The sequence below is a fragment of the Aphanomyces astaci genome (genome assembly GCF_000520075.1).
Source record: "Aphanomyces astaci strain APO3 unplaced genomic scaffold supercont1.25, whole genome shotgun sequence".
Taxonomy (NCBI): Eukaryota; Oomycota; class Saprolegniomycetes; order Saprolegniales; family Verrucalvaceae; genus Aphanomyces; species Aphanomyces astaci.
Genome location: NW_009798288.1, coordinates 195,607 through 207,675, shown reverse-complemented (window position 1 = coordinate 207,675; position 12,069 = coordinate 195,607). Strand labels below are relative to the sequence as shown.

Below are 12,069 nucleotides of genomic sequence, written 5' to 3'. Positions count from 1 at the left end.
GCGGGGGTTTACAGAGTGGATTACCTAATACACTCGAGTGTGATTCTTGACTATGCTCGATAAAGGTTGATGTTGAGTGCTTCTTGCTCGACTTTTCGTGCCAACGAGTTGCTAACACGCTGGCTGCAAAGCTCGTGTGAGCTGGTGCACTGCGAGCTTACCCCAGTAGGTCATTACTCTGCATGACTGCTTGGCCACGGGAGTTAATAAAACGAAGTAGTTTTAGTAAAACAACGCAAGTTTTAGATCAGCCAATGACAGAACGGTAGGGAAGCTTACTTTTACGTCGAGTGCAACTTCAGTTTAGGTTAAACTTTGGATGGTTTTAGGAGCTAAAACAATGGGCAAAATATGTGAAAAGCACAATATTATGTAAGCTTACACGCAGTGGGCGACAGCATCGAGTGATTTTGATGTTGTCGCCCCCTGTAAGCTTACATGTATACCATACAAAACCCCATATAAATGTGATTTCATTAGGAAAAGTACAGGACACAACTCTATTCGATGCTGTCGGGCTTGTTAGTAAGCACAAACCCACGGCGGATGGAAAGCAATAGTCAGGTGCCCGACTAGCGCAATGGAGACACAACGAAGGCGCTTCCCAAGTGAAACTTCATTCCTCTTTCAAGGTTGAATCGCGTGTCTCCATTGCGCTCGTCGGGCACCTGACTATTGCTTTCTATCGTCCACCTGGGGTATTTGGAAAATATTTTTATTCCAAATGGTCCAACTTATTTTCATTGGCTAAAAGCACTGGAGTAAAACGAACTTGGTATCTTAGGAGTTCTGATTGGTTGAATATACTTGTCCTTTCTGCAATAGCCAATTAAATCCACTCAAAAATGGATTAGCCAATAGCACCGATTCGTGATTCGATTCGGCGGCGAAATTCGAGTCGCGGGGTCTGGAAATTCGTATCGAATATACCACAATACAGTTTCCTACTAAGCTTACCGTAGTACTTTTTTACCTCTGTTTGTGCGATTTTTTACGCAACTCACTAACCAAAATTGGAAAAAGAGGCCCTCGATTTCATTTTCTCAATCGTGAAAAAAGAGGTAAATTAATTTTGATTGGCTCGTGCTATTTCTGAAAACTACTTGCAACTTCCTCTTACTGTTAACTGGAAAACGCATGGCGTCTTATTGTGCTTTCGAGTGAAATTTCGTGTTGAGGTTTCCCTTTGGAATTTAAATCGATTTGATTGGCGACTTCAGATGAGCTCAAAATTATTAGCCAATCAAAACCTTCTCAATGAAATTCAACCAATCAGATCGATTGTGGATCGGTTTCGTCGGCGCGATTCGATTGCACCCCCTCCCCAAATTTGTATCAAATCGACAATATTCCTTGCACATTTTAGCAAGTCCACTACTGATGGTGGAGCTAAGAGGGGTTGGCATGCTGCATAAGACAGATGGGCGCAGCGATGTTTTTGATCATAATAGTTTGATGAGACTAGCGATGGTCGATAGCACAGCTATCTACCAACCGTCGACCTTCCGCAGACCCGCCACGAATCCTGTGCATCCACCAATGTGGTAAGTCTGCAGTGTCGTGTTGCTCAAAGAAGCTTACGAAAGAAAGATGTTCAAGAACACGACATTGTGGCGCAATGGAAATGCGCCTGCTTGCAGGAGAACTGGGTTCGAATCACGAGATGGTGTTTTACCGGTATACTACATAATATGTGATTTGAATACTGTAAACGCTTTTAACCAAGCGGAGACTGTATTTTGCATGGGCGAATTGACTTTGGTCACAGGGATGGCCATCTCCTCTCGCTTACGAGTAAACTGGTTTGGCCGTCCCTGAGTTGAGTTGAACGTACTGCAACTTCTTGTCTTTTTGAGTCTTCTTGAGCACCACCACGACTACAGCCATACCGACCGCCACAGCCGCCGCAATCCCGAGCCACCACCACACCACCACTCCCGCGGCATCCTCTTGTCCGCTGGTTGTAGGGGCCGTCAAGTCGGCGCCACTCAAGTACTCGGTGGGGTCTTTCGGGTACTCAAACGAGTCGCACGCCACTTGACCGTGCACAAAACACTCGAACAAGTACAATGCATGCAGCGGTCTCGTGGCAGGCACCATGTGGCCCGCGCCCTTGACCGTCGTAAACGTCAAGTTGGTGTACCGTTCAGTGTACCCCGCCAGTTGATTATCTGGGTCAAACCAAGCCTGCCACTTCTCCACCACGGTCAGGTTAAGCCCATCGTCCGTTAGCCAGCGCTGGGTGCCGATAAAGTTGACAATGGCGTCGGCATCGCCGCTGTAGATGAGACCTTTCAAGCCAGCTTGAAGGATCGTGGGGTACTTGTCCAGAGAGGATAAGCTCAACGTATAGCGCCGACTCACGTTACGATTGCAGACAGACCATGAGTTGCCACCGCTGGCGTGAATCGCATCCAATACTTGGGGCTGGTTCAAGTACAAGGTCGTGAAGGTATCGGTACAAGGCCCAATGGTGCCGCGATGAGTGAGCGGCCGTATCATGTGGTTCTTCTGGTGCTGGAGCGCTTTTGTCTGGTTGGCTTGAAGGAGGCAAATGTCGCCGTAAATGTAGTACGGAGTCATCTCGTCAAAGTCGATGCTTAGTTCCGCGGCTGCATAGGTGGTAGCACACAAAGCCGAGCAGCCAGGGTGTCCGTCTTGGCATAGCCATAACTCGGACGGTTGGCAGTTGTTTTGAATCGCTCGGTATGTTTCAATAGACACGAGCCCATGGCTGTAGTAGTAATCCATGTACGACCCGTCTACAATACACACGGTCACACTCGTACAGTACAGGACGTGTCAGTGTACCGTCAAGTTTTTGGTCCGTGGACGGGTTGCCAATGGCAAACCCTGTCAAGTGGAGGTTCTCCACGGGGTCTGTGACGAGTTTGTGCACAAGGAACGGAATGTACATACCGGCGTAGCTCTCGCCCGTAATGTAAAAGTCGCGGTTCTTGTATTGAGGGTACAGCTCGAGAAATTGCTCAAGAAATTCGTACGATCGAGCGGTAGTCACGTCGTCGGTGTACTCGGACGCGTTGAGAAGCGGCTGGCTAAAGCCGACGCCCGCCGGGGAGTCCAAGAACACCATGTTGGCCTTGCGGTTCCACGCGTACGGATTGCGTTTGACGCTCAAGTCACTCTGGACGACAAATGGACCCAACTCGACAAAGAAGCCATTGAGAGACGAGCAGCCAGGGCCACCATTGAGCCACAGCACCAGCGGGTCCATGGATGGATTGGACTCGGACTCCACGAGCCAGTAAAACATGTTTTGGCCGTTGCTGGGCAGCGGAATGTGGCCGGCATACTGATCAAAGTTGATGGGCTTGGTGTCGTTGTAATGAGGCAGCGACTTGACTTTGTGGGAGGCAGTGGCAAGCACGGAAGCTAGGCCAATGGCAGCGCTCCACATGGCAGCAGTGAGCATGTTGGCTTGTGGGGGAAGTTGACAACTGCGATAGAAAGGGAGGCTCAAGATGATTTGATTGGGTTGCTAGATGGGACTGATTAGTAGTGGTAATTGCACCACGACACTGTAGTCTTAGGGAGAGTCAACATAGAAATCATCTTGCTTTTCAAAAAAAAATCTGCCTTTCAAATTTTGCTTGTCATCACGAAAAGCAAAACCAACTTGAACCTGTGAACAACCAATCAGATCATTAATAGAAACAACCAATCAGCGAGAGTGGTAATTGCTGGAGCAAGCCAGTTTTCAGAAGCGAGAATGGAGAACGACAAAGTCTGAGCGTTTGGCGATGCTTGCATTTCTCCGCAGAGAGAACATGTAACGTTACGAGAGAACCTTGCTATATTGACTGGGCAAGCCACCAAGGGCAAGACAATAATGAAAAGGTCAGAAGCTCACACGAACACATGGCCTTCTTGTATAAAGTCACCAACAGCCATAAGTACTTACTAGTATATGGCAGAATGGATAGTTGTTCTTAGAGCATTTTCAACGCATCCCCAAATATTAGAGCTCTTTCGACGATTCGTTGATATCGATATCCCTATCACAAGCCTCCTATCTCAACAGCTCCTGAGATTCGGAAAGATTTGATTTCCAATTTATAGAGGTTTATAATTTATTACAGGAAATTGGGCTATCTTATTTCAAAAGCGGTGTTCCGACTGTATTGGCGCCCGACGAAATCGGACAAAAACACCCGGATACATCCCTAATTATCCGTAACTTTGAAGGGGATCTCAAAAGTGTCTCAAGTTTTAAGATAGGAGAATAAAGGTACGGATAATACGTTCCGAAAATGGTGACTGCCAGTCTCGCATCGGCGGGCCGGTACACCCTTTACGCAATCGACATTCATAGTAGTGAAATACACTAATAAAGAATAATGAAAAATAGAACTCTTCTATTTTTTTCTTTTTTGTCATTTTTAATTCTTTTAATTGATTTTCTAATTCTTTACTAATTTCTTTTTTCTTTAAAAAAGAAATACTACATAGTAGTATTGTAAAATACTAAGCTTGTTTATACTATTTTTTATATTTTTTATTCTATTTTATTTTTTAACAAACTTATCAACTGAAATAGTTTTTTGTATAATAAATATGTCGATTCAAAATCTAAAATTGATAGTATTTATTTTTTTATGTAAAAAAAAGGTTCCCCGAGTCGCCTAATCTATCCATACAAGTCATATCTTGGACAGAGCGATAGTTAGACGCCTAGAATGGATGGACGAGCGGGGTCTAACCGAGCGACTGGTTGTCATACTTCAGAGCAAAGGAACCAAGGAACTGGGGTGAGCATGTTGAATGGCCACTAATAAGACACCGACTCGGATACAAGTAGCAGAATGGCGCAAGAACGTGCCCCACGTAGAGCATTGAAACATCGGAACCACATAGCCCTGGAACCTACATTAGTTAGGTTCAAGTGTAGTCTTCATTTTCCGGGGTTTGGCGCATCGCCAGTAGTTCGCTAACGCTAAACCCCGGCAATACGCCGAACCCCTCGGGATAATCAGAAGCTAGCTTACATGCCCGCGAGGTTCTATAATGTATTCATGGTTATATCGGCTCCCAGGGGACGCCTATCAACGGTGCTCAACTACTTTCACGCCTCGTCCGTCAAACCTTGTGGAGCAGTAAAAACACTCTCGTTCGGTTAATATCTGGTTATATATCTGCATCTGAATCTCTGAAAAGTACTTCGAAGTACTTCCGAAAGTTATGAGTATTTCATTTCCGCATCTTGAATTCTTCATCGAAAATTTACTTTTTCCACTTTTGCGATTAGTTCCACAACCTGAATCTTATCTAAAAGTGCTTCCGAAAACTCTCTAATACTTATAGGTAATATACTTCGAAGTACGAGTACTAGTAATGAATAACTGAAGATTTTGGGGATAACGTTATAACGTGATCGATCAGTGATGGGCCGATTTCTTTTGTCCAATCTTCTTACAAATAAATTCTGATTGGATGAAATATAAACTCTTAATGCAAATTACCTTGTAAAACATAATGGTGGGAAAAGAATTATATTTCAAAGGTTTACTCATTTGAATTTCGTGAACGCCGTACGCACATGACACGCTGAGCCTGGCCGTCCAAGCAGTTTTAAGCGAAGAACATACTGTTCCCTCTGCTGCAAGCGCATATGACATTCCGCAACGTACACTTCGCAAACATGTGTCCAAAGCCAAGTCCGGCGTCAACACCAATGACGTAACCATGGGGCCATCTCCTCTGCTGCCGCGTATGTTTGAGGACGACTTGGCCACATGGGTGCTCGTAATGGCACGAGACGGTCATCCTGTCGGTTGCCGCGAAATCAAACAGAAGGCAACCCATATGCTGCAGCGCGTACACGGCATCCAACATCTCCCGAGTCTGTCAACCGGCTGGTACAGTCGGTTCTTGGGCCGTCACCCTAACCTCAAGATCTTGAAAGCACAAGTGCTCACCAAGTCTCGCAATTCTGTCGACTCCACTATCATTGTTGAGTTTGTCCACCAACTCGCACATTCGGCGTCATTGGTCAACATGGACCCAACACGTATTTTCAACATGGATGAAACCAGCTTCTCTCTTTCGAAGAAATCCAAGAAGGTGGTCGTCCATAAATCAACAACATCTGTCCATGCCGAGGAGTCCACTGCTTCGACACATGTTACCATTGTGGCGTGTGTTGGAGCAGATGGAAGGAAGCTACCACCGCTGTTTGTCCTGCCTGGCCAAAGTGTATCAACTGGAACCTGTGACAGTCTCACAATTCCTGACGCTGCTGTGACGACGTCAGAGAAGGGTTGGACCAACTCTTTCATATGCCGCAAGTGGCTGTCCATGCTTGACGCGAACATTCCGTCGAGAACACAGCGACCGATTCTGCTCATCATGGACGGCTGCTCATCGCATTTTTCGGAGTTCATTTACGCTGAAGCCAAGGCACTCAACATTTTGTTGCAGTTTCTGCCGGCGAATGTGACCCATCTTTTGCAACCCCTGGACGTGACCGTGTTTCGCCCGTTCAAACAGGCGATTCGACATGCGGTGGCCGACTCCATTTGGAATGATGTGCCAACAAACATCAACAAGCAGCGAGCCGTTGCGATTGCATGTGATGTTTGGGCGAATTCGACGAGCACGGCTGCCATCCAAAATGGCTTTGTGTGCACTGGATTGTGTCCGTTGTCTCTGGACAAGATGATGTACCGGCTGTCGCTTTTCAAGCCATCTGCGCTACCAAGCAATGAATTGGATGATTACTGGGTGCAAGAAATCGACATGGTGCGTGGCGAGGTACGCGACAAGGATCTTCGGAAACCTCAAGTGAAGACGTCGAAGAAGTCCTCGAAAAAGACTTTGAAAGTTGGAGGCATGTTTATTACGTCGGCGTACAACGACTTGCTTCAAGCTCAAGCTGCAACCAAGCCAAAGCGCAAGAAGAAGAAAACTGGGCAAGGGGAAGTGGCGTTGCCGGTTGCACCCAGCGACGGCAACGTAGTTGTTGAATGTGTTGTGTAGGATGTAAATCAATCTATTTTTTGCATTTGAAATATTAAATTCTATTGGGTGAGGTTTATCACGTATGAAGCCACTACACTACTTGGATTTGATTCGATTGGATATGGTTTGAGTAGAAGTACAGTGAATTAATTTTTTGGTCAGTACATGTATATGTGAAGTGATTATTTTACTTTGTGGAGCTTTATTATGTGAACACAAGACAGGAAATCATACATTGATATAATAGTGACGTTTATTGGGATTTCACAGTTTTCCAAAGCATCGTGCCCACCTCGAAGGATGACCTTCACTGGCTAACCGTTGTCCTGCCCCCTTACCATCTTCCGTTGTAGAGAAGTATTACAGCATGGGGTACTAGGCGGACGCGGGCGCACTTGATGGTGACGAACATTACGCTGCAGGCACCCGCAATGGGCGCCAGGGAGGAAAATTGAGAAATGAGAAACTTTTATTGGCATCACTCGTTGACAAGGAAAACCAACCATTCAGGCACAGCATAACCAGCCAAGTTTTTTTTTCTGCGCCCGTACTCTGTGAGGAGAATTGATGGCCTGGAGCATCCCGTAAGCTTGTGTGAGTTTCATCCGTTCGAAGATTGGTTGACACAATTCTTCAAAATCTTATTCCTGTCGAGATATGATATTCCTTTATCAATTTATAATTTTCAGGTTGCTGGTCATGGTTTGCCACAACCCTATTCAATAATTAAATCAAGTGTAAAATTCGGCCCATCACTGGGACTCAATGGAAATTCTGCAACTTTGAAATTTATTTCTGCGAACATGAACTGTCTAAACCGATTGCGTTTAGGTGTACCTGATAGTGCTTGACGCCGCCGTTCAGAATATGTCATGGTCATACTTGTAACACAAATACCAGCGGAGGAATTCATCAACGAAAATCGAAAAATTTCGGCCCATCACTGGTCGATCACGTTACTTCCTCTGTCCCACATTACTCTTAACAGAGGAATCTCGCACTTTTTCCACAATACAGTGAACAAAGAAGAATTATTTGGCTGGCAAGGAAATACAATACTTTCATTGGTCTTTAATCCCAAGTCTCCCAAATGAGCTTGCCCGCAGAATACTGTAGTGCGTCGCGTCGATGCCTTCTTCAGGTGGGGTAACGCGAAGTGGTTGCTACCCTCAATTCTCGATGACAATACACATGACAGCCTAAAAGATGAGAAACACGCACTCGAGCTTCTCGTAGCCTCGAAAGAAGCAAAAGTCGAGGGCATGACATCATCCACTGTGCGGCTCATCGTCTTGTACTGTACAGATTGAAAGGATGCAAAGAACCTCAGATCCAAGACGTTCAAGTCTGGGCTGTTCTGAGATTGCGAACGAACCATAAACTTCCAGCCATCTGTGGACACTACCTCGAGCTCCCGGTCAGTCACGGATCCATGCGGCATTGTATTGTCGTGTTGAAGTACGACGCGCTTGTGTGCACTTGGATTGCATGTACGACCTTGTGAATGATGAAGTCTCGAAACACGACAGCATTCACGTTGACCGGCGTGATGACCATTGTACCAGCTTGACGGTCGTGGGAGTTGCGGGCAGCGGGAGCAAGCTACACGAAAGTCCACATGCCCAGTTTGCCGTTGAACATTTCACCACGGCCAACATCATAGCGGGGTCGAGCGACAACGGCGAAGAACATCACCTTGAGCATGAACCGCTTGCTCTTCCAAGAGCGTGGACAAAGCATTGCCAGGCACGAGGTAAGTCTTGCGTCTGTCCTTGTCTGTGTTGAACCACTTCTCGTAAATATGAATCACGTCGAATAGAGGCTCAAATTCGAGGGTCAAAATTCTACACGTTGCGCCTTGTTGTTGTCAGTCAGTAGCGGCTTGATGCGAGTTGACCGGCGTTCGAACGTTCCACGTTTCAGATGACGGCTGAGGGTGCCCATGGTTAGTCCTGTCGCGCCGGATATGTCCCGCATAGTCGACCTCTGGTCGGGAGGCCCAGCACACACAAGCTCCTGGACCCCGTTAGTAGTGTACTGTGGTCTTGGGCCCACTTGGACGCTGCACTTCCAGTGAGGCAGTACTTGCGCCAGACGTACGCAACTGTTTGGCGGGTGATGCCAACCTCCGCAGCTGTTTTTGTGAAAGCGCCACGGACTGGTTTTCCTCTATGGAGAAATGCCTGAATGCGTTGAATGACTTCGACTTTCATGTCGCTTGTAAGCTCTCGACGGCGATTGCCCATGGCGGCAAATTCGAAAATGAGTTGATTTGGGTATGTGGTGTAATTTTATTCGGGTGGTGGAGATTCGAAGCCGATTTAGAGCGCGAGATTTGAATTTTGGAGCCTATCAGCCAATGAACTCTTCCTTTACTTTTTTATGGTCTTTAAAATACGATAGATACTTTTAGCAAGTGCGAAAAGTAGATAGATTTCACACTATTTACTTCGTTCGATTTGGTTGTAGTCGACAGCTTGGTTTCTTCAAATTTCATAATTAGCAAACATGAAAAGTCTGCAGACTAAACACATGGCAAAATGTACACCCAATCCGATTACTTTTCCCAATGCACCCCCTGCACCATCAATTCGTCCATCGGTCTTCGCTTCGCTTCCATGTGCGACTGGCGTTGTTGAGTCAACAACAGCGACGCTCCCGCCTCACCATACCCGCAATAACGTTTACCCTCGACGACTATTCCGATGCGGACTGCATCGAGAAGTTTCGCTTCACCAAAGCGTCCTTACGCCGTTTATCCGCGTGTTTGCGCATCCCCAGTCGAGTTGTGACGACCGAACGTACTTCATGCAGTGGCGTCGAGGCGTTATGTGTGCTCCTACGACGTTTTGCGGTCCCTGATCGTTGGTCAGACTTGATCTCAATGTTTGGACGGTCCCAGAGTGGGATGTGCAACATTTTCCTGCATGTCCTCGACCATATCCACAACGAATTCGACGAAATCATATTTCTCGATAGAGACCGGATTAGCGCCCAACTAGTCGAGTACATTAATGCGATCATTGCAAAGGGTGGTGAAGTTCAAAACGTGTGGGCCTTCATCGTCAGAACCGTTCGTGAGTGCTGCCGACCGAGTGGTGATGAACGTCAGCGAACCGATTTCAATGGACATAAACGACGCCATGTCGTCAAAGTTCCAATCGTTGGTCACCCCCGATGGCATCATCTCCCATGCTTTCGGGCCGATCGAAGGTCGACGGCATCACCTAACCATCCTGCGGCAGTCGAATTTGGAGAACGTGTTGGCTGACGACGATCGCTTTGCTGGGTTTGTTGTGTACGGTGATCCAGCCTACGGCTATTCAAACCATCTGGCCTCGCCGTTTGGAGGTGCCCGACTTACGGATGCCCAGCGCGTCGTGAACAAGAGTATGAGCCGCGTTCGTATTAGCGTGGAGTGGTCGTTTGGACAAGTTGTTCAATATTGGCCCAATGTTGACTACAAAAAGAAAATGCGGATTGGAAACAGTCCAATTGCCAAGATGTACAAAGTCGCCGTGCTCTTGACAAACTGCATTACGTGCGATCGTGGTCAGAACACTAATAGTGTGTATTTTGGAATGATGCCACCATCACTAGAGGCATATCTACATGCGGTCATATAATACAGTAATTGAACGAAGTGACCTAACAATTTGTGCAGACTGCTAGCCTATTAATTGGTATATTATTACTGTAATTAACACTGCAATTTCGATGCGGATTCACATTGATTTATTAACAACAGCTTTAATTAAATCTCCCATGTCGGCCAAAATCTTTTCCAATTGCGCGCTTTGTTGAGTACTTTCAGCAAGTTGGGCTAGTCGAACTTTTTGCTCCTCCTTCTCAAATGACAAACGTTCCATTCTGTACGCATGATCATCGAGGTGTTTCTGCCTTTCGAATTCCAGTAGGTCAGACACAACTACCTCCTGCTCTTCTTTCTTTGTCGGTACTGCGCCAGACCCACCTGTGCGTTGACGTTTGGCCATTCGCTGCTCAGCTTCGACACAAAGTTGAGACCCTGTCGACTCCAAGGACTCCCGACGCTTTTGGTCCTTGTCCTTTTTCGCCTTCTTCGTGCTTTCGGCTGTGTCGCGTAGGTCGATCAGGTCTTGCAACAGCTGCACTTGTTCGGTGACCTCTTCATCGCTTCCAGTGCGCCAAAGCCGTTGCGCCTTGTCCTTAGCCTTGAACTGGTCCACCATGCCGTCGTAGCGCTCCCGCGCCGAATGGTACGGAATGTCCGCCTCGAAGTACGTTGAGAGGCTGCCTGCAATGGCCTTCCAACGCAGGATCAAAGTTCCATACTCGCCGTCGTATGGTTCGACGCGAACGACCTCACGCAGTAAAGCAGTGTCCATTTCTGGGTTCCATGCAACCTGCTTGTGCATTGCCTTTCCCATGTCAAATGATGAATGTGTGGTTTCGTCAATCTGTATTTCGACGATTTGATTGGCTCTCGTTGTTCAGGAAATGTTCCAGAGTACAGCAGACTTCGAGGGTGAAAGTCAGGTAACTAGCTGACTTTTCAGACCAGATTTCGTACCAAGCCCACAATCTTCGAAATTCGATACGAAGTTTTTGTCTGAATAGTCTACCGAATTTACCGTACATCTGTAACCCCCAAAATGTTTCCGAAATAGTGATAACTCAATGGTAAAGCTGAAATATATACCACTATTGTTTCCGCGCATTTGAATAACTATGATTGGACAAAATGTTTCGCGCGGTTTCACATTTATTCAAAGTGCACGACATACACGTCACAGGCCAAATGACTGCAGAACCACCACGTAGCCGCTCCAAGACAGGGAAGCGCAAGGTCATATCCTTACGCTTCAAAGTCAAAGTCATTCCCTGCCAAGACATTCTATGCAATAGGCAAGGCCTTCGGCGTGCAGACAGGCCAAGTGTCGCGTTGGGTCAAAGACAAGACCCTCATTGCCTTCGGCGCTTGTGATATGCAATAATACATGTAATTCAACATCAAAGTACATCATTGATTGAATGGATTGATTTTGCATTATCTAAAATCTATTGTACTCCTCAATGGTCCATAAGTACAACCCTTACAAGTCCAAGGCA

The 12,069-nt window shown here is 46.6% G+C and overlaps 4 protein-coding genes across 4 annotated transcripts; 1 reads left to right on the top strand and 3 right to left on the bottom strand.

Annotated features, from left to right (window-relative positions):
- Positions 1-1,788: 1,788 nt before the first annotated feature.
- Positions 1,789-3,569, bottom strand: H257_09855 (hypothetical protein; the record flags this gene model as incomplete). The annotated part of the gene is made up of 2 exons (XM_009836226.1): positions 2,812-3,569; positions 1,789-2,762 (listed from the first exon to the last, which is right to left on the bottom strand). The coding sequence occupies exons 1-2, from the start codon at positions 3,431-3,433 to the stop codon at positions 1,789-1,791; spliced, it is 1,596 nt and encodes a 531-aa protein (XP_009834528.1). The 5' UTR covers positions 3,434-3,569.
- Positions 3,570-8,400: 4,831 nt separating this feature from the next.
- H257_09854 (hypothetical protein) lies at positions 8,401-9,224 on the bottom strand (the record flags this gene model as incomplete). The annotated part of the gene is made up of 4 exons (XM_009836225.1): positions 8,401-8,580; positions 8,687-8,770; positions 8,827-8,930; positions 9,017-9,224. The coding sequence occupies 4 exons, from the start codon at positions 9,222-9,224 to the stop codon at positions 8,401-8,403; spliced, it is 576 nt and encodes a 191-aa protein (XP_009834527.1).
- Positions 9,225-9,547: 323 nt separating this feature from the next.
- H257_09853 (hypothetical protein) lies at positions 9,548-10,604 on the top strand (the record flags this gene model as incomplete). Its single annotated transcript, XM_009836224.1, has 3 exons — positions 9,548-10,010; positions 10,048-10,530; positions 10,579-10,604. The coding sequence occupies 3 exons, from the start codon at positions 9,548-9,550 to the stop codon at positions 10,602-10,604; spliced, it is 972 nt and encodes a 323-aa protein (XP_009834526.1).
- A 223-nt stretch (positions 10,605-10,827) lies between these two features.
- On the bottom strand, positions 10,828-11,387 carry H257_09852 (hypothetical protein; the record flags this gene model as incomplete). The annotated part of the gene is made up of 2 exons (XM_009836223.1): positions 10,828-10,848; positions 10,911-11,387. The coding sequence occupies 2 exons, from the start codon at positions 11,385-11,387 to the stop codon at positions 10,828-10,830; spliced, it is 498 nt and encodes a 165-aa protein (XP_009834525.1).
- Positions 11,388-12,069: the final 682 nt, after the last annotated feature.